The following is a 23,755-nucleotide window of genomic DNA, read 5'->3' as shown; positions in this document are numbered from 1 at the left end:
GAGTAACGCGGAGTGGCCGCGCTGCGCATCGTTCGCCCCACTACCTCGGGGAAGCGCTCTTAAACATTCAAAACGCGCCAAATGCTGAAGAAGCGCGACATGCGCACGTGTATCGATGCCGACGACGATGCGGGACGATGCGCAATGGTCGGGAACCGAGAAAGAGATGACATGGAGAAGACGCGCGAGGATGAGAAACGCGGATCCGCGACTGTCATCTCGCGTGTGGAGGCAGATACGGTCGACGGACGTAAGTAAGTGCGGCTCCCGAAAATGAAGAGAGGAACGGCTTACAAGGTTTACGTAAAACGTATACACGAGTTTTCTGATAGCTCGAGAAAGATAATAGCTTCGTCCGAACGAGATGAAGAGGGAGAAAGTGCAGCTTCCGAAGGGGTGCATTTCTTTGCGCTTGTCCTAAAATCACCTCTTCGCAGGCAAATATTTCATCAGGATTGTAGCAGTGTGCTACAGGCGTTCGACTCGTATATATATGTATATATATATATATTCTATTTTCGGATTGCAACTGACATCTTGCCGGATGATTATCTATATGCGAAAGTATAAAGAATTAACGCGAGAAAATCTGAGAGAACCAACGAATACTTAAATCTTGAGAAGAAAAATATAATTAGAAATTTTTATATTATATGCTACGTATACAGAACAAATTATGCGAATTAAACAATGTTAGAAAAAGATCGCCTCGAGGAACTCCTTTAAATATTAAATTTTTCATCGAAATTAAACATTATTCGATCAAATCTGCGTATTTTTATTAATCTCATGTATACAATCGGAAAGAGATTATTCGGAGAAAAATGTAGTTATATATTAATTCGTAAAAACATGCGTACGCGCGCGAATTTCCGCTTCTTTTCCGCGGTTTCGTAGTAGCTGTGTGTTGCGTGTCTACATATATCTATTCCGTTTTCACTTTCATCGCGCTCCAATGTATAGTCGATGGTTCCGACCTCAGACTTTGTCGGTTCTCGATTACCAGGCAAACACGACCAACTAGGAGGAAGATCCGCTAACGCGGTGCGTTTCGCGCCGTTTCGATCGGCCACGAGTATCGCGTGACTCTCGAACTCGGAAGAGTCGAGAGGGTCAACAATCTCTCGACTGCGACGACGGTCGTTGATCGGTGTTGTCGATACTCTGCAATCGAGAAATTGACGCAAAACACTGTCGATTGCGTAAAGTCGACGTCGGATTAGAGCAGCATGAGATCGCAGGAAGTCGCTGGCTGAGTCGCCGATGCTGAAGAGCCGAGAGACCGGCGAGATGAGGCGAGATGAGGCGAGATGAGGCGGGAGATGCCTTATTTATTGTTAGGCGCGAATGCACAAAAAATACCTGCGTGTTTTTCTTACAATTAATTCGCGAAACATTGAACCGCAAAAGTACGATTTTGTTTCGTTATTATATTATAATGTTTCATAATTTATACATTGTTTAAATAATTTCTCGTATTTTTATGTGAACGTCACAAATAATATATTTCAATATATTTTCAGAACCATGTGAGATACTCACTGATTAAGATTGTCCATCATCTTATAATCGCCACCGGATGTATTGATCTTGGAAATCAGGCCAGGCTGCAATTTGTTCATGAGCTTGCAAAAGATGACACCATCCCTCAAGGCATCCTCGTAACTCAATCCTATAAATAGTGCGTAAATAGATTTTTATTATTTAAAATGTGTAATTTTAATAAAAAGATAATTTATAAAAAGCACACGTTAAAGCTCTATGATATTTAGATGAAATGAAAATTATTTTCTTTTCAAAATATCGTCTCTCATATCAAATTGGATACATAAAATTTTAGATTACTTGATATGTGATTGATTTAAATGATATGACACTATTTTAATTTGATATTATTTATACGCACATGATTTTTTTACATAATTAATAAATAACATCATACACGGCATACGCCATAGTAATCTTGTGCCGATTAAAAAATCTCAATTACAGATTAAGCATGCGGTACATTTCTTATTTCATTAAGACTTCGAAGAACATCGGTAAAGAGGCATCGAGGAAGGCTCTAATTAATTCATCTTATCAAAGAGATTATCGCGATTTTCGGTCACATTTGCCCAGAGAAAGCTCCGAAAGAAAGGGAGAGCGACCCGATAGTGAAAAGAATGTTGACGATTACCGCGGCACCAGGATAGCAGAAACGACATCCTCCCTTTCCGCGCCTTTCGATGCCGAAATCCGCGCGGTTTCGTGGAGAGGTCGCGCGGGGCTTGCGCGATAGCCCGAACCTTTGGTTTTCGCGGACGGCGGGATCTGGGAAAACGGCGATTATCAATGTCGAACCGCGCTTCCCCTACCTACCGGCCATTTTTTCGCTCGATACTCCGCGTGCTCTGCCCGTCCCACCCATCTCTCCCACCTCCCACCCTATCGGTTTACTCCGCCCCACAACCTCTCGCATCGCTCCATCGCTCCATCGCTCTCGCGGGGACAGAGAGAAGAGAGATCCGCGCGCCGCGAAATAATAACCGCGAGGCTAAACGCGCGTGCAACCAGCAACCAGCGCTCGCTCATGGCGCCCCATTATGCCAAGAGGCGAGCCAAGGGGGCATGGCATTTTTTGTCACGTCGAACGAAGAATCAGGAAAGGCCGGCCGCGCGTCTTGCGAGCGCCGGCGCTCTTTTTGCTCGCCTTGATCGGCGGACGCGACGCCGCCGCCGCGATTATCGCCGCCGCCGCCGCCGCCATCGGCGTCTTCCCCGTCGGTGGCGACGGCTTCGGCCTTTCATCGCCATGTGCCGTCGTCGCCATTCGAAAGACACGATACGTCTCGGGATCCTAGGGTTGCAGCCCGTTGCAAGAGCTGTGCGTTCGGCCGCACTCGGCACTGTCGTTACGTTTTTTTGTCGCTGTCTCTCCCTCCCGCCCCCCCACGTCAGCGATACAACCAGTATGTATCGATGTATCCAATCTATCGGCGCGCGACGCTGCTCGCGCCGCCGCCATCGCAAATTGTATCGACGCACGGCGTCCCGACGCCGCTCTTTCTCGCTCTATCGAAGCAACAGTTGGCATAACTCCCACCCCCGGGAGTTTTCCGATACCCGCCGTATATGGATAGTATTTTAATCAGCTAATGCATTTCCCCATTGTTCTTCGCTGATAGTGAGGCGCAAGTTGTAAAAGTTAGATTCCGAATTGCCGAATTTATAAGCTATCTGGATAGGCAAAAACTTGTGTGAATTCCAGAATTGCTGATGTCGAATTGAGAGACTTTATTTTGACTTAATTTGCTTTATCTTATATGTGTCAAACTATTATAATATAATTACTATTGAAATGTCATTGCATCCTTAGTGCAATAATTTAGATAATAATCTACCTACGATTTAATGAATAACTTGTGTGATTCTCAGACAATTTTTCAAAACTATACATAACGTTTTAAAAATGTCATATTCAACAGATACACGCATGCACATTGAATATGTGTTCTGCGAAGCAGAAAATATCTGATGAGTACAAGCAGTGGAATAAAAATCTCATTAACTCAATGTGTACAAAATTGCGAAAGTGATTAAAAAATTTTATACGATTATTTTAATCCCAAAGATGCATCAAATATAATGAAGCCTGTGATGTATAAATTTGCGAGAATACGAACATCTTTTTTTACTCATTTTCACTTTGATACATATTTTTTACGTGTTTCAATTTTAAATCTCAGCATTTATAATATACGAAGTATAGTTTTGCAAGAACTCTTTGATTGATACGTCAATTTTATTATATTAACATGATAGTATATAATTTTGATTAACGGAGTAGAAAGGTTTAAAGGTCCTTCCTCTCTTCTACAGGAAGGCTTTGTCAGAATCCGCAAGCCCGCGGCGATGTCAGAACGGAAGATTTTCGGGCAAGAGGACACACGTGCCAACTGTCTAAAAGACTACTAGCCTGATCCTGCAAGGACGACGGTCACGTGGTTTTGAATTGGTGGGGATCGCGTTAAACGCCTACCCCGAAATCTGTTCGCCTAGTACGCGGCTGGTCGTACGCTTGAATTCTCGATTGACGAGCCATCGACAGGCGATTGGTTCTGGATGGTCCACTGCAATCCCGATCGACCGCTTAATTATTACATTAAATAATTACGGATCGCATTATCGCGCTATCAAATTTCAACTTGTTCCAGGGGGGAAAAAAGTCTAATTTAAGAGAAATATATATATATGTATATATTGTATGTTTTTTATCTCGAAATAGTCTTTAATTATAATTTCTCCGATTTAATTAAAGCTCGTTTCTTTCTGGAATAATTAAGAGAAAATTGATTAGAAACGAGAGACTTGTTGCTCGTTTTGTAACGCGAATAGTTCGGTTGGTATCAGGAATGTATTACGCGCTTTCGCTACGTTCTCTCTCGCTCGATGCATTTCTGCTTCTCCCCCTCATTTTCATTTCGTTTCCCTAGTCTTGTAGTCGAATCTCTCGCATTCTTCAAGAACCTTTTCCTTAAGGACTGTCAGTTTCATCAGATGCCAAGTGCGAATAAAATGAATAACAATAGTCGAACGTAATATTCGAAGGAATAATTCGATGTACAATTTGAAAGAGAATGTTTGATTTGATTATCAAATGAACATTGATGCAATTTTTGTAGATGTTTTTCCAGAATACATTCTATGATAAAACTATATTTTTCTATGGAATTGTTTATATATTTTATATTGTCTATAAATAATTTTATATTATTACGTAGGAAGAGCACATAACATCTCATCTTTTCTGAACAGAAATAGGAGTAATAATTTTAAGATAGAATCGTAAGCAAATTGAAATTCAACATTCTTATAAAAAAAACTAATACAAATTATATACATCTGACAAAGTATCTAAATTTGGATTAAATCTTCTCTTCCTTTTGTACTCTGTTGTATTAATATTAATTTCAATATCTACACAAATCATTATTACTATAAATTATTTTACGCATTTCGTAAAACTCGTAATTTTCGTAAAATAGATATGTTTCGTCAATAATGAGCAAGGGCATGAAATTGAAATAACACACAATAAGTTTTCGTCTACTAGATGATACTTGAAATATCAAACATCTTGTATTGTATTGTCTTGTAGGAGATATAGAGATACGATAATCTTTTCTTGTTCTTAAAAAAATTTTATGTAAATATACATATATTTCTTCGAGATAGTTTTTAAGAATTGAATAAATGTCAAATAAATTAATTAAATTTAAATACACACGCACGAAGGAAGGGCACGTATAATTTCTACATTAGCACAGATTAAACTTGTATACATATACAGATGGAAATGTCACGCTGTACGACGCCATCGCTTTTGCGCGATATCCAGGCAGCATCCACCGGAATCCAGCCGGCGCGGCGTCCTCTTCGATTCTCTTCGACAAACAAATACGCGCCGCGTGCGCGCGGCGGACCCGGCTTGTCCGGGATAAACAAGCGTGACATGCTGATAGGTTCCTGGTAGTGTCGAAACGCGGTGAGATGTCGTAAACCCGAGAAGATGACAGAAAATCAATAGCGCGCCTTCGCGCGGTCCTCGCCGAGGCTACGTGCTTGTCTTCCGCCGTTTCTTTCGTCCGCCGACAAACGACCGCGCGTGATGCTGGCCTGGTCTTTTTCAGACGCCGTGCGTCTTCCTGCCGTCTTCGGGAAAAAATCCCCGAACGCAACAATATGTATCGACGGATCGAAACTATTCCCGCGGGTGATACTATCCTGTTACGTTGACACGTCATGGTCGTCATGTTTGGAGGATTTGACGTGAAATCGATGGCTCGTCTCCTATACGTCCCGTTATCGTTCGCGGTTGTCGCGATTCAACGTTTTTATGCTACCGATGATGAATTGTGATCTTAGAGCCGCGTCAATGAGACCGAAAGAGATTAAGAGCATTATGCAAATGCGAATGGTAATGAATGTTCCTCGACGTACTATGTATATATGAAGGATGTATAATGCACAGTAATGATATTTCAAGTATCATCTAGTAGACGAAAACTTATTGTGTGTTATTCCAATTCCATCCCTTTGCTCATTATCGATGAAACGTATATCTATTTTACGAAAATTACGAGTTTTACGAAATGCGTAAAATAATTTATAGTCATAATGATTTGTGTGGGTATTGAAATTAATATTAATACAGCAATTAATAAAACTGTCTAATTTTAAAATCGCGCACGTTCGTCAAACTGATCTAATTACAACTTACTCTTTTATCGTGCTTAATTGTCATAGTGATACGAAAAGAAGATTAATATTTTTGGAGTTGTAAATATACATATATAATACATAATAATTCTCTATTTGTCTCACAATGATATATTATATAATATTATAATTGAATCGCGTATTTCGGAATATTTATTTCATCTTTAGCGATATTATGTTGCTAATAAAATTAGTGACTTATCCAGGGATAAGCCAGGCAGCAAAGGACACAACGAATGCGCCTGCGTCGTCGTCATATCGATTAAATGTCAGACTCATGTCATAAAGACGTCACAAGCACGGTTTTCATCAGGACAACATCCTGCGCTTGAATTTACGATCGTCGACATGGCAACAGGTCTCGCGGGAATGTAACGCCGTTGTACGCAGAATCCAAAATTCCTGCCGCGTTGCTCTCATTTCTAATACTATGGGCCATTATACACAAATTGACATAGCTGCATATGCATAACATTATAAGACTGTCTGGACCAATGAGCATATTATGTAAAAATGTAAATCAATATGACGATTTTATGCGACTTTATGTTCGATACTCATTGGTCCAGACAGTCTTATGTTATGCATATGCAGCTATGTCAATTTGTTTGTGATGGCCCTAATGAATCCCCAAGTAAACCAATCGTTATCACGAGATTTTCATTTTTACTTTTCCATGCTTTATTCATCTCTACTTAATTTATTTAAATGCATAAAACACATTTAACAGTTTCATTTTTTCACAATAAAATCTTAAAAACGATGTGTAAAATATTGTTATAATCTGTCTTTAAATATATCTATACATTATACGTATGTGATTCTTGCAAAAGATTGAAATATAATAACAGCAAAGCGATCTCTCTCTAAAGAAAAGTTAAAGAAGAATATACATATATACATAAATTAAATTAAAGATTGCTATCTTAAAAGATGTAATAATTAGCATGAAAAATTACATGAAAGATAATTACTTTTTAACGATTAGAAAAATAAATCGAAGCGACTGGAAGTAAGTCAGCGAAGTCAAGATGTTCCGATTATTTGCATTTATCGAATTGTATTTGGATGCAGTTATGCAATATGGAACCAACAACCAACTACCAATTTTTTTTATTTCAAGATTTTTATTGCAAGTTGTATCTGATACATTCAGACACAATTTGCAATAAAAACCTCGAAATCGAAAAAATTGGTGATTGGTTCCATATTGCATAACTGCGTCCATTTATCTGTCATTATTAATCCTTAATGTTTAATCATCGTTAAATTTACGGCAATACAAACCAAGCTGAATTAAACAATATAATATGGTAATAGATGCTTTCTTTGGACACACATTTAAATAGTAATACGTTCTCCAGAGCGAATGCGCGCGCAAGTGCACTTGCATTATTGACAGCGACCACCTGTTGATCGCGACAACTACCTGTTGATCGCGACAAACACCTGTTGATCGCGCGACGCTCGTAAATCTAGCTCGAGGCTGTAATCCTGGTAGGCTCGTCTCGGAATGACGTCATTGACGATCTTTTGACGGACAACTGACACTCGCGTCCCATCCTCGAGTGATCAGTCGTCCGTTGTCGCGCGTCGAATGATTTCTTTCGTATCGAAGAAATTCTTCTTACAGTTCGGCGGATCGTATCGCGAGTGGGTCCTCACGACGCGTGTGAGAGGAGCTTACCAGGATCCTCCGCGCGGGATGGAACACAATGTAGCCGTCTCCATAAATTCATCTACTGCCTGGCGTTGCTTTCCTAGTAGGTGCGAACTTTCGTGACGTCACGCTGCGTCATATGACGAGACCATCGACGTATCGACAGAACGCGTGCTCGAGGTTAATGCTCAATGAGCGTATCCGATTCAAGAGACCGGGGGGTAATGAACAGACCGGATGGATGAGGGGACCGTGGGGTCGTAATTTAACGAATCGATCCGTCGACGTGTCGGCGGGACACCCTATAAATCCCTCAAACGTCTGCTGATGCCCTGGTGCACCCAAGCGACTTGCGCCACCGTGACGGACAGATGACTGACGTGTTTCTTCTGTTTCAGAAGCACATTTTCGAGGCATTAAGCAGCATTCACATTGATATGAATAGCTCTGTGATTATTCAAATAGGGATGACAGTATTGAGCTGGAGCATTATGCAACGCTGAATTAATTTAATAAATAACATATTTAAAAAGCCTAAATAATAATCTATAAATTAAATTCAAAGAATGTGTACGTGTTTTATTTTATCTAATTATGTGTATAACTTATTTATAATACAATCACAAAGAGAAATTCTAAATTATATCACACAAAACTATTGTATAATATTCGTTTGTATATATATTTCCTTTGTATGGAAAATAAAGCCATGCCCGGCTGAAAAACATTTAAATTAATAAAATTATGAAAAATTTTAATATAAAAGGGGAAATTTTATAAACGAAAAGAAGAACAAAATTGCATCAAAGTTGCAGTCGCTTATTATGAATGCTGCTTGATCCAAGCAATGAGCAATTATAATTATACGCGAAGGAAAGTGAAAGCAGGGGGTAAGAGATGAAAGAAAAGTGGAGATGACATGTAACTAGCAGCATTAGAAGCACGACCATCCAGAGTGTTGTATGTGGCCCTGGTATACCAGCGTCCTTACGACGTAACATGATGAACAGATGACGGTAAATCAATACGCGTCGTCGACTCGATTAATTCTAATGTTTAGTAAGAGAGTAACACGTCCTTGCGCGCGTCTTAAAATTAAAATATTTGTATCAATAACGCAAACTTTACTTCGACTGGCACAACCCTTTTTTAGAAATACTTATTCGTCCATAAAAAAAAATATTAATCCATATTCAATAATTAGCAAATTGATTGTATTATATAAAATGTATTTAATTTTGCTCGAAATCAATGTATAAAATTATTGTATACACATTACAAATTTTGACAACAGGAAAACGTGCGCGTTACTTTGTGTGATCACATTTATGTGATATAAATTTAATTAACGCCATTATTTTTTTCATAAATAATTTCAATACAACTTAACAATTTGTCTATAATAATTATATATATAATATACACGAAAGAAAAATGCATCTTTACACAATATAATAAAAATATAATATCATAATTATATCTCATACTGATTATAACAATCAAAATGATAAAAATTTCATAAATTACTTTACACTTGATAACTAAAAATTTAAATTATTAAATATTTAAAAATGGAATACGTAAAATCCATTCAAGATTTTTCACCTCAAAAATATAAATTTAATTTTTCCTGAAACATATTACGTGTTCTCCAATCAGTATTCTCGAAATTATCGGCGATATGAAAACATTAATGCAATGTTTCACAATTGAGACCTGTCAAACAAGGGTCGTGCCAAGCATGCCTCGCGAGCTTCCGGGAGCAGGCTACCATCTGTATTTGGAAGTCCCACGGGATACCTCGAAATTCCCATCAAATTCGCGTTACGTGAGCATCAGGATCCCAGTGTCTAGGGTAGGTCAGGTCAGGAATGCGCAGGACGCGACGAGAAAAGCGTAATTGAACCTCGACCGTTTAAGTTCAATTTTAAACGAGTCAATAACATCAAAAGCTTCGACTATCCGGCTCGCATCCTCGCATAGAGCTTGAACATACTCTACGTAACGTATATTGTAATCTAGATTACCCCCTTAAATTCGCTGCATAAGTAGCGACGAAGATGAATACCGAATTCGTTCTCAAATTATCAGCAAAAAGAAAGTAAAATAGTAAAGTATTTTTTTAAGATTATGTAAAAATAAATGCGTACAAAAAAATTACACTACTCTTCATAAGAAACTTATTTAAGCTTTCACCGGATTTATTGTATCACGGAATTTTCTCTGCCGTTTGTCCGACATACTATCTAGATTTCAATTGTGTATGTAACTTTCTTTATAAACACATTCGGTTCTGCCTGTTTCCGACAGGTACGCTCAAGGTTTGCTGGCACCAGGCTGGCACTTGCTCAAGAGAGCTTTCTTGCGTGCCGAAGAGACCCCCACTTTAGATGGTCGTAGGAATCGAAGGTTTCTAGTGGGGATTAATTATGTGCTCGAGTGGGGGTGGTTTCGTCGTTTGGCCACCTCCATCGCGTCCTCGACAGAACCAGGATGACAGTCATGGGTGGAGGCTCGTTAAATCTAAACACTTGCCATAATCAGTGTTATCAAATGTCAATGAGTTCCTTCCCATAGCCATAGATCTTAAGCGAATGCGACAAAAACAAAGTTCATATTTTCGAGGTGACCAGACACACGTGACGGGCTCTTGCGAATGACCGAATCGAGAGGGCAAGAAATCGTCGAACGTCAAATATTACAAATTTATACTTTAAATTTAAACTCGTCAGTAAAATCCTTTTTCAATTTATCTGCAGCAAGAATTTGGAAGCATAGTTATATTTTTTATTATTTTATCATTTATTATTATTTTAGAAGCAATATTCAATCTTAATTAATTGAAATGCTGACCATCGACAATTGATATATCAAAGTAATAAAGTTAAATCGTATATTTTTATTACGTATCTTTAACTTTATCAATTATCTTATCTTACGTTGATTATTTGTGCTTCTTCCAATAAATAGATAAGCTATTTAGTAATTTATATGTACAATATAATATGAATGTATTAAACAATTATTAATTTCGGAAATAAAAATTTTCTTTAAAAAATGAAAAATTTGATATATTTCTACTTTATTGCGTTACGTTTTAAGAATAGCATTTCACCATTTAAAAATTGGTAATTTAATTTATTACACATAATATGACGTTCAAGAATAATATTAAGAGTATTAATTGAGATTTTGCAATATATGACTTCTTGGATCTCCATGTCAATTTTCTTCAAAGTATTCATAAGGGATGAAACAAGTAGAAAAATCAACAACGCGCCGCGCAAACGTAAGTGAAGCAACGCCGATTGCGTCGACGCCTGGCGTGTTTGTCACATCAGGGGTGTATGTCGAATCGAGGGTTGTTCGTCGAGGCAGGCTCGATAGGGTGGCTTGCAATGACGTAACAAAGCGCGCGTTTTGCCAGGGGAGTATAATACGACAGGAGGCAGAACTACCCCTAGTAGTTCAGGGGCAGAGTTCAGTGATCCCTTAAAAATCTCATGACACCATTTCGTAAACTCTAATCTTATTTATATCAATTTGTTACTCGGAATATAATTTTCTGGCCAGAAGCTCTCGTGAACAATTGTATATCTAATAAGTTTTGCACGAAAAATTAAAATATCTTTTATGTAAATACAAAAATAGGGAGATGTAAATGTATTTAATTTACATATGCAGATATATAAATACTTATTTAAAAATATATACACATATGTATATGTATGTATATCTTTAAGTAATTATTTAAAATACATTTAAAACATTATATATTTTTTGTGCATTGTATGTACATTACATTTTTACATCTCCTATATATTTGTTTATTTATACGAAAGGTGTGTATTTTTTCAAATAGCTTCGACGATTTAATTTATAACAGTGAGTAAATTTAAAAGTTAATATATGACTCCAGCATATTATAAATGTTGAAAATAAATATTATTTGCTATAACTGCAGGCTATTACGATATATCATACGATATGTGTTTTATATAGGGGAACTGACCTCGACGAAGCTTAACCTTTGCGACGTCACATGGCCTGACATTTGTATCCGGCAATTATGCGATTCTAGTTAGATAACAGCGCGCGCTTCCACCCCTTTGGTTTAACGTCCCCAATGGGGATGAAAACGTCGGAACGCTTTCGGACTCGTATCACCTCCACGGAACAGGAGCTCATATATGTTCGTAGTATCATTAAATGCATAGCTATTATAGCTATTAAAAGAGATAAAATGTTTATATTGATTATTTTTAAGTGTAAAATATCTTGAAAAATATTTATAAAAAGAGCATTTAAAAAGAGATTTGTTTCTATAACACTCTAAAGAAACTCTAAAGAATACTCGGTTGATTCGTCGATCACTCGTTCTTATATATAAATAATTATAATATATTATTATAAATTAAATATATAGTATAGAAATAAATTTAAAATTATAATTAATTAGTTAAATGTACTATCGTGCGTCAAAGTTATATATCTATTCGTTTTATAAGAAATTTGTAAATTATGTGTTTATATAAAAATACGTAAAATAAAACGACACTATACACCAGACAATAATTTCTCATGTGAATTAAGATGCAAGGATTATATTAAGCTTGCAAGTTTTCAGCTACCCTCACATTAGTTTTATTTCGATCAAGATTTTTCCAATTGATAGAATATAGTATAATAATAATTGTGTCTCTACACAAAAATAAATGTTTTTCTAATATCCTTACTTATATATGCATTGAATTTATAAAGAACTAAGACATATTTTCAGCTAACAATGGCCGGTATTCATAGTCGGTTCTTATATTTAAGAATGTCTTAAGTACAATCTTAAGATGTGATTAACCAATCACAGAGCCGTATTTGCATCTTAAGACATTACTTAAGACGGTCTTGAAATAAGAAAGGACTATGAATACCAGTCAATAAGACATGTAATTATATTTTATAAAGTTCGTAATACACGATTCGTATGCTTTCATTTTAATGTTTTCTATCCTATAGGAAATAAGTCTGACTTATTTTTTTATATATTAATTCTATGTTAAATAATTTTTAATTATTTAATATAATTGAACATAAATTTAATATAATTAAATTATTTATGTTCAATGTTTTATTGTCAAAAGTAATGTGTACCTAATTTGACGTTAAAATAATGCCATTTGACATTCAAATGACGTGCACTTAGGAACGATATGTCAGAAAAAGTTTGTGACATCTTAAAATAGTTCATGCACGGCATATTGATCGCAAGTAAAATTGAAATGACATGTATATGAAATATGAATTAATTTATTTTAGAAACTTACCTGGTGGAAATCTCTCGCCGATTACAATCTCGATCCATTGTTGAGCTTCTGCTTCTTGGCTTGCTTCACGCTTGCCAGCAACCTGCAATTAAAAGAAGAGAGAACTATAAATATCTTTAGTAAAAAAGTGTGTCAGGTTAAAAGTTCTTATTCTCTAGTCATAAAAGTAATATTTGCTATCCAACTAAAATCTTCTAAACAACTTTTAAAAAATCTCAGTGACGCTTGGCAACTATAAAGAGACAGAATGATAAATGTTATTAGTTTTTACATTTTTCATCTAGACATTTAATTTTGGCCAAGAAATCTAATTTTAAATCTTTCGTAAACCAGGATATTTTAAGAAAAGGAATAATTTCTGAGAAAATATAAAGTGCCAATTCTCTTCTTTCACTTACAACAATTTAACTTAATTGTAATTGTTATAAAATAAATTTTTCTAACACTAAATAATTATGAAATATTCGCAACGTGTATAACTATTACGAAAAGAATCAAGGTAATAAGAAATGTTTTATATGTACATATATATTTATATATAATATAAAATGCAGGAGAGAAAAGAATAAAGAAAAAAAATAGCTTCTTCTTCATTCTTCTAGAATCTAGAGTACAATTTATATTTGAAATAAATTTATCAGTTTCCGCAGAAACTTTCAAAAATTGCCGTAGCCGATGGTATTTCACATCGTCATGGCGGGGTATTGGTAAAAGTTTTCAACTAGCAATAATCGCACCTCGGTAGAACCTCATTGGTTACGATATCGCCACTGCGCAAAGATGACGAGAGAGCCTGGCGTACCAGTATTCATAGCAGTGAGGAAGAATTTTAATCCCGAGAAAGCTTTCTATACTCACACCACGTAGCGTCTGTTTCACGAACTAAACAGCAGACGAGAGAAAGGGAGGGAAGGAGGAAGGGAGAGGGAGGGGGGGAGAGAGAGAGAGATAGAAGTTTGACACAATGGAAACACGTGACTCCGATGCACTGTCACAAAATGATGAATAAAATTTGCCATTATTAACGGATTTAAATGATAGACTAGCTGGATATTTGCAAGAAAATATATCTGAATAGGAGAATATGACGGCAGGAGGTGCACCTTGAGGAAGCACATGCCCGACAATGTCAGCGTTCGATATCGTTGACTCTCCAGTTCTCTCTCTTGGATTCTACCACAAATTCTTATATTAATATAATTTTTTTAAATACATTATTTAATATTTTAATTATGTTGAATTTAATAATATAAAGAGCAATTTTTAATAGTAACATATCATAATGCTAATAAAATTTTATTGTTACATTTTCAACAAAATAAATCAATAACTTGTATATTACTTAACTAAATGCATTTATAACTACATTAATGATTATATACAATCAATGACAATTTTAGTGCAAATTATCACTTGTGCACCGAAGTTAGTATAAACTTTAAGAAATAGCACTAGATATACTTTAATATACCGAGTAAGTGAAAAATAAACCCAATACAATTATTATATATGCTCAATTATTTTAATGATCACAGACTAATAATAATTTATTATTATTAAATTTATATATAATTATTATACTGTGAATAATAATAATTCATATATGTATATAACACAATTCACATCTTTATTTTATGAATATCAAAGAGAAATATCTAATTTTTTATTTTTCATAATCAATTTTTTGTCTGTCTACTAGTGGATATTTGTTTACGTCAATGTTGAAAGATTTTTTAAAATCCTATTATAAATCCAACGAATCGTGATATTTTCTAAAGAGATTACTGATGATGTGTCATTTATTACCGAAACCGTATTTTGTTTGTTACGTAATTCGAACGAACGCATCACAAAATCGTTCCAGAATCGTCTACACACACAGATCCGTTGTGTTATTTGGAAATAGCGATTGATAAAATCTAAACTCGGCGGTGGCTTCACCCTTCGAAGTGGCCAGAATCCAGAAGTTACGACGTTTACGTATCGACGTTTTCATCTGGCGAACGTCCACGCATGTTGAATCATATATACTTTTGCGTAAAATACACCCACTTGTTTCAAGTTTTTCGCTTCACAGCAGTTACAATGCACAATTATAATATATGATATCAAAAGTTACAAATGACATTTCGTAATATAACTTTAAATTACTTTTTATTATGTGTGTATATCACACTAATTTTTATTTCTTATTGACAAGTTTTGACAAGAATTATTATAATTGAATATGATTCTCTTCCAGCAGTTAACTAATATATTAAATCTTCAACGTCTCTACATATATTAATATATTTAGTATATATTAATATATAAAAATATGTTAATATAGAGACGTTGAAAGTTTAATATATTAGGTAACTGCTGGAAGAGAATCATATTCAATTATAATAATTCTTGTCAAAACTTGTCAATAAATAAAATTTAAAGAAATAAAAATTAGTGTGATATACACACATAATAAAAAGTATATATATTATATATTAAATATGTTAATATAGAGACGTTGAAAGTTTAATATATTAGTTAACTGCTGGAAGAGAATTATACGGAATATAATGATAACAATAAATATTCTTGAAAATGTGAATTGTTTAGCACGAAAATGAATCTCACAGCTAATGTATGATCTAAATTAAGTGCCGGTTGCAAACCATAAAGAAGTGAGTCGTTGAACTAAAATACGTTTATAGTTTAGATTGTTTATGAATTAAATCGCGAATGCTTAATACATCGAAAGTTTAAAATAAGATTTTCACAAAACACACATACGCTAAAAATAGATTGCGACATCAGATGCCATGCAGCTGTATATATCAGTAAGAAAACACTTTCTTACCAAAACAGTTTTATTTTAAAAAGATTTTTTCAAATACTTCTTATTAATACTCATTAATGTTTGCAATAAATTTCATGTATGGGAGATTTTCGTGCAATGTTATATAGAACATATAAATAAAATTATTCAAGCAATTTTCCATCAATCAATTATTTCTTCTTACATTTATTCTCATAAAAAAAATTATCGTTTATATTATTATTTCGCTTTTATAGGTCCCTATATAAAATAGTGTCAAATATTGCATTGTCAGTTTCCTCGCCATCGTCTGTCTGAATGCAAATTGTAATTTAATTTAGGATCACAACGCATCTTGTAAATAGGGACGCAGTGTCAAGATCTGGTTACGAGCGGGGGTGTGGGAATACCCATCCAAAAACTAGGCAGCGAGCCAAAAGCACTCGTTGCTTAAATATCGGCAAGGATACAGCGGAGGGGATGACGCCATATAGCGTCGCGACGCTCAGCATCCAATTTAGTTTCTACTCAAAGTTTCAAAGTCACACTATCCGGGGAAGCTATCATCGAAGAAACGACATAGCAACAAAATGCCGGTACGTTGTTCTTAAAAAAGTGTCATTTTTTATTCTGTTTTTGTTCTGATCTGAATGATTAATCGTGGTATGATTCTGATAGAACGGTTTTAATAAAAAATATATATACTTATGTACATTTCAATATATATTTTTTATACAAACATATACATATACGCGTATATTAAGATCGTATGATTTAACATCGATAAAATGTGAACACGACTTTTATATTTTTCATTTATAAAAAAAAATCATTAACGTAACAATTAATATTATTCATAGAAAAAGATAAATAATCTAAAAGTATGTCAAATATATTATAATCAATGTAGATTGTAACTACAATTGTTTCTTACTGCTTAGTTTTATATATTATAATTAATATATACTATTAATAATTCAGAAATTTTTAACATATGGGTACGTCCTTATAATATTTATAGTTATGATTCAATTCATCATTCTGCATGATACATCGTTTTACGTCAGTACTCTCTTTTGATGTATGTATGTCTTTCTCTCTCTCTCTCTCCTTCACACATCTGATCTATTTATATTCTAACATAAATAACATTATGCAACGCAGACTTTTAAACGTTATTCCGAGAAGTAAAACAGATTTAGACAATATCAATGGATAACGCTTAACGATGAGTTTCAGTTTCAATAAATTTATAGATGTGGTTTCGGGCATAGTTTGATACAAAGAAATTTAGTAATTATCTAACTAAGGGAAGAAATTATAATATTTGCAGTTTATTTAATTGAAATTGTCAATTATTGTTTTAAAATAATAAAATTATTGCATTAATATTCAATTTATTGCAATAGTTAAAGCTGCCTATTATCTAAATTAATATTCATCGATCATGTTAATTTATCGTATTACATATTTGATTTGAAGCAAACAAGGAAACAAAATTAATCAGAATTGTAGAAATTTTTTTAAAAATTGATCTTTTTCTTTTCTTATATTACATTACTAATTTAATGTAAAATTTTGTTCAATGTACGCGGGATGTTATGCTCGATTATAATGTGCAATTCATGCAGACGATACGTCGAAATATGTCTTCAGCACAGGTGTGTGGCTTGATCTGTCGCCAGCCAATTCATTGGAGTGTGTTGCAAATCGTACGGACCCACCCAATTTAACTTTAAATTTAGTGATTTACTACGACGTTGCGCGTCACGTTCGCAAAACGTCCTCGGAAGCCGCTTTCGTCCGAACGGAAGCTGCTCCCTTTGAAAATGGAGCTTAAAATATCATCCCGAGTGGATGCGATGAGAAACACGTTGCCGCAACCACGTCTGACATGTTGTAGATAAGAAGTAAAAAAAATTCATATAGTTTCGCAACGTAGTAAATTTGAAGATATTTATTAATTATCTAGCCAGTATCACTTAACGAGAATTTACTTTTTATCAGCTCTAAGATATGTAGATATTTATTCGCATTATATTTATTTTGTTGATGCAATTTGGTTAAAAAAAAATAGATTTCTTTCACTCGACATCTATTTAATGTTTATTCCGTCTCTCGATTTCATATATATTCTAATTTAGCTTTATATTATCTGTAATAATACTTTGCCATTATTTTTAATAAATATAATATACATTGTCGCGCTAAAATTGCAATACTAAAAATAATCATGTCAATAAATGCGCATTTATTCACAAGCGAATCATATATCATAGAAATACTGCATTCAATTAGAGTCAATTAGAGTTGCTTTCATCATTCAAACCGGTGTTGCATCTTGGCTAAATCCACGTGCCGAAATTGTTATATTCATGCAGTTGAGTTGTTTTCGAAACCCCGATCACGATGTTATTACAAATTGCACACGAGTCCATTATTTATCTAACATTTGAATAACATCACTCTTCCTAAAATATCACACGGTTGAGCGAATCGGAAAGCTCGTAAAACAATCGCTATTCGACGACGATATTTATCGCGCGATTTTGAAAGGCTGCTTTAAAAGATGGTAATTTAATTTTGCTAAATACTGATTTATTGCTTTGACTGAATGGTGCCAGATTTACTTGCCCCGGTCAGCTGTTCGAGTCATAAATCGAATCATTTTAAATGTTAAGAAATTCTAAATGTGAAAGCCATTAAGATGCTCATTATTTGTAAAACCGTGAAACATTTCTCATTTATGAGATTTATGTATCTGCTTAATATCCACTTAAATATAGTTAAGACTATAATTAAAGTAGACTATAATTGGACTATAATTAGATTTACAAAATTATATTCGATATTATAACTCATAATTTTTATTTTTATAATTTATGAATAAATAACAATATTTTTCTAAAGACTTTTTTTTTTTACTCTCCGAAAGACAATTCATTTAATATACGAATTAAGATACAATATATAATGTACATTCAAGCACATGTCCGCATGCAGCTTAATATCGTTTTGACAGTTTTTGTAAAAGCCAAGATTTTAGATGCTGTATTTTATTTTCGATGTTGAGTTTAACGCGCGAGTAATTCTACACCACCACGTACGATCTATTTTTGATACAGCCATTTTTAAGTCATCCAAAAAATACTTACAATCGGCGTTCATTGTATAGAAATGAGTTCTAGACTAAATTCTCGCAATAAAATAAAATAAAAACTAATTGTTCCGTGTGTTAGCACCTATTTAAAAAATAAATTTATATTTATTTATGTATATATCTAATTATATTATATATTATCTATTTCAGGGTCGCAACAAAGAACAAGAGGCTGAAATTCTTGCCTGGATCGAGGCTGTGTTAGGTGAGAAACTCCCTCCTGGAAACTACGAAGATATTTTGAGGGATGGTGCAATTCTTTGCCATTTAATTAACAAACTTGCACCCGGATCGGTTAAAAAGATTCAATCTAAGGGCACCAATTTTCAACTTATGGAAAACATTCAAAGGTGAGCGACATCAAATTATTTTATCATTTTCTAATTTCTATATTATAATATAATTTTTCATCTCTATATAACAATTGGTTTATAATGCGTACGCGTTGTCTCAATAGATTCCAAGCGGCGATTAAAAATTATGGTGTACCGCAAGAAGAGATTTTTCAAACCGCGGATCTCTTTGAAAGACGTAACATCCCTCAAGTTACCCTCTGTCTGTACGCGCTGGGCAGAATCGTGAGTGTTCTATTTTATGAACAATAAATTAATTTACAAATAATACAAGATTAGAAATTAATATATTATTTTCAATATATTTTTATGATAAAAATGTGTAAAAACATCTATGCGTAGTGAAACAATTTTTACATTTATATTTTTACTTGTTTTGCATTTTTTTGTATTTTAAAAAAGACTAGTTTTTTATATTTTAGAAAATACTAGTTTTGGAATTTTTTCGTATTTTAAATCAAAATACAAAAGATAAGATTTACAAGATATAATCTTTCATTTCATAGAAATTATACACAAATATAACAATGACATCAAATTAAATTAATTAATTTTCATCAATATAACAGACTCAGAAACATGATTGGAATGGACCAAGTTTAGGACCGAAGATGGCAGACGAGAACAAAAGAAGCTTTACCGAAGATCAGCTTCGTGCCAGCGAAGGTCAATTAAATCTTCAAATGGGTTACAATAAGGGTGCCAGCCAAGCTGGCCACGGTGGCTTTGGAAATACTCGGCATATGTAAATTTTTTATAGAAGTAAATTAATATACATATGTCTAAATAAAAATGCATATCGTGCATTAAATGCTACTATGACTGGTTAGACTATTAAATGCGGAGTATGATACAATATAAGAACATCAAAATAAATCGCATTTTTTAACTACGCGTAAAATGCGAAGATAATATTAAGCTCTTGAAATATTTTTCAAATTTGTTTTTATTGCTTTCATCAAATTCAAATTTTTGTCGTAAGTAAATAATTATTTATTTTTTATTATCATGATTATTATTGGCATAAATGAGATCAAATAATTTGTGTTGGTACTTCTCTATAAGTCGCTTTTTGCGTTATCACATACATATGCATCTCTGTAGTATATTTAATAACTGCAATCATTATTTTTTAATTAACACTTTAGACATTGATATATATATTTAACAGCTAATAAATTATTTTATCTTTCTTCTTATAACAAATCTCAATAATAGCAGTAATTATTAATTTTCTATTTAGTCACGCAAGAATATATTTTTTATATGAATATTTATAACACTTTTAATTTGCATAAATATAAGTACGAGTTCTTCCTGTCACACATTGATGACATGTAAAAAAAGTGCTTTGAAATAAAATCCTATTTTACTCTCGAATTCACATTTATACACTTACATAAACAAGTTTTACACAATGACACGCAATTATTATAATATGTTAAATACATGAATAAAAATATGTAATACATATGTATTTGCAATTGGATTCATATTTCAAACCACGATAAAATAAATTGTTGCATTAACATTACATGATGTTAATCAAAATGTTAAATATATTAAATGTATGAATACTAAAAATAATTATACATATATTCATATGTACCTGCACATTAACACAATTTGACATATACACATGTACAAATATATACACACACATAAACACGCAATATTATACATTACACTATTATATACATATATAGTAATATGTATATAAAGAAAAAAAATAAATTCAAAAATCTTTAATAAAAGTTATAAGTTTAGAATATTTATAAAAATAGTTATTAAGATTTATAATATGATAAGATCAGTATTAACTTCATGTAATGTTTTGCAATAGACGATTGCATAAATTATATAATTCAGTTCAATTATATATTAACGTTTTATTTTTGCAAGTTGATAAATTAAAAATTAAATCAATAAGCTTTTACAATTTTATTAATATTTGCAATATGTTAATGTAATATTAAAGGCATTATACACAATATGCATCATTTTACTATTTAATTTTACTATTAAATATTTTAATTAAAATATTTAGATATTATCTATTTATCTTCGCGATAATGATTCAAATTTTACATTGTTGTATAATAATGAATATAAAATATCCTGGATTTTATATTTTGATATACTTAGAATATTTAATAATAAATTAATAATTTTTTAATAATTTAATAATAATAAATATTTGTACATGTATAAAATACAATTTCTACATTGTATTATATATAAGAGATATGTAGATATAAAATATTTAATAGTAAAAGAATCTAGGTACGCATTACATATTTAAGAGATATGTAGATATAAATAATTATATCTACATATCTCTTAAATATAATACAATGTAGAAATTGTATTTTATACATATACAAATATTTATTATTATTAAATTATTAAAAAACTATTAAACATTCGAAGTATTTCAAAATATAAAATCCAGGATATTTTATATTCACTATTATACAACAATGTAAAATTTGAATCATTATCGCGAAGATAAATAGATAATCTCACAAATGAAAAGTTACATAAATTATAAATTCTATTTACCCTATCGTTGCTCCGCCGTTGTCCGATGCCCCCCGGGCCACCGACCCCTCTCACTCTCTCTCCCTCTCTCTCTCTCTCTCTCTCTCTCTCTCTCTCTCTGCATCGTTCTTTTATGGTTATGGCATTCACTCGAAACACTTGCACTCGCGTTATTTTTTTCGTTCGACGCGCGGCGACGCCCGGATTTTAGATATCACATTTCGACGCGTTTCGGTAAAACGCGAGAATCGCGAGAGCTTATTCGCACGCGAATAAAACCGAAGCTCCATTTTCGCGTCGCCGCTTTTTTCAAGATCCACTTATCGGAAGGCCTCATCGAACGACGATGATGCGGCGACTACTTCACGACGCACTCAGGAGTCGCCGATATTCCAAGAAATGGACACTACGTTTCACTAAGTTTTATATATCACACAATTCAACGACGTAGAAATCGGATCGACTACGTCGAAAAACTCCGGAAATTCGCGTCGAAAGCGCAACGGTAATTCGATCCGCCCGTGTAATGGACTCGCCTGCGTAATAAACTCGCCCGTGCGATCGCGATCACGATGTCTGTACACGATTTCGCGACGCGATTGGCTTTGTACGATAATTAAGCACGTAAAAACAATAAACTCACAATTGTACTATCGCGGACCGGCGATGAGCGTGCAAACGTTGATCGCGAACAACCGAAAGTGCACCTAACAACAGACAGGCTTGTGCCATTTACGGGACGTGCAGCACGCCAAGGTCGCAAAGTCGTAATGGCGGTGGTCGCGGCGTACGTGCGAGCTCGGAGCTCGGCTCGACTCGGCTCGACTCGGCTCGACTCGGCTCGGCTCGGCTCGGCTCGGCTCGGCTCGGCTCGGCGGCTCGGCAACTCCGACTTGACAGTACTGATATTATTATTTTAATTTTTATAACATAACTTTTTTAAACATTAATTAGCAAATAAACTCCTTAGTCAGCTGATTACTGACAAAAATATTAATAAGGTGTTAATTTGTTAATTAAATTTTAAAATAATAATGTGTTATAAAATGTAAAATAGTAATATGTTGTAAATAATATGTTATATAATGACCTATCTGCATATGTTATATGACCTATCTCTTGTGTTGTCATTATAACATTATTTACAACATATTACTATTTTACATTTTATAACATATTATTATTTTAAAATTTAATTAACAAATTATTAACACCTTATTAATATTTTTTGTCAGAAATCAGCTGACTAAGCATTTAATTTGCTAATTAATTTTTAAAATAATAATATGTTATAAAAATTAAACTAATAATATGTTTTAAATAGAGAGAATGTTATAGTACTTTAAACTCGATTAATATTTTTTGACAGTAAGCTGATTTCTGTCAAAAAATATTATTCGGCATTAAAGTTATTATATTATAACATATATTAATTATAACATTCTTATTTTAATTTTTATAACATATTTTTATTTTAAAATTTAATTAATAAATTAACACATTATTAATATTTTTTTAGAGAAATCAACTGATTAAAGTGTTAATTTACTAATTAATTTTTAAAATATGAATATGTTATAAAAATTAAAATAATAATATATTTTAAATAATATGTTATATATAATTACTTAAACTCGATTAATATTATCTTTCAAAAAATACGAC

General features: G+C 33.4%; 2 protein-coding genes and 1 non-coding gene across 3 annotated transcripts in view; 1 reads left to right on the top strand and 2 right to left on the bottom strand.

Moving 5' to 3' along the window:
* LOC145939922 (muscle-specific protein 20) overlaps positions 1-23,755 on the bottom strand; it is a 28,943-nt gene that overhangs the window by 1,928 nt on the left and 3,260 nt on the right. Inside the window, exons 2-3 of the mRNA XM_083044565.1 lie at positions 13,243-13,324; positions 1,543-1,672 (exon numbers count right to left, since the gene is read on the bottom strand). Of these exons, the coding sequence (XP_082900691.1) occupies positions 1,543-1,672; positions 13,243-13,324 (212 nt within the window). The remainder of the gene's footprint in view (positions 1-1,542; positions 1,673-13,242; positions 13,325-23,755) is intronic.
* On the bottom strand, positions 13,884-14,024 carry LOC145940134 (U4 spliceosomal RNA). Its single transcript, XR_014425965.1, has one exon. It is a non-coding gene; the product is annotated as a U4 spliceosomal RNA (small nuclear RNA).
* LOC145939582 (myophilin) lies at positions 16,490-20,929 on the top strand. The gene is made up of 4 exons (XM_083044012.1): positions 16,490-16,632; positions 19,347-19,546; positions 19,654-19,774; positions 20,119-20,929. Exons 1-4 carry the CDS (start codon positions 16,627-16,629, stop codon positions 20,296-20,298), a joined length of 507 nt encoding a protein of 168 aa, XP_082900138.1. The 5' UTR covers positions 16,490-16,626; the 3' UTR covers positions 20,299-20,929.

This window comes from Prenolepis imparis, unplaced genomic scaffold, assembly GCF_030444845.1.
Source record: "Prenolepis imparis isolate NDT839.2.m4 unplaced genomic scaffold, iyPreImpa1.0 SCAF_8, whole genome shotgun sequence".
Lineage (NCBI taxonomy): Eukaryota > Metazoa > Arthropoda > Insecta > Hymenoptera > Formicidae > Prenolepis > Prenolepis imparis.
This window is presented reverse-complemented; position numbering and strand designations above follow the sequence as displayed.

Excerpts from the sequence above, each read along its gene's own strand:
- LOC145939582 (XM_083044012.1), top strand. Across the intron at positions 19,547-19,653 it reads CTTATGGAAAACATTCAAAG|ATTCCAAGCGGCGATTAAAA; the intron begins GTGAGCGACATC and ends TTGTCTCAATAG. Across the intron at positions 19,775-20,118 it reads TGTACGCGCTGGGCAGAATC|ACTCAGAAACATGATTGGAA; the intron begins GTGAGTGTTCTA and ends TCAATATAACAG.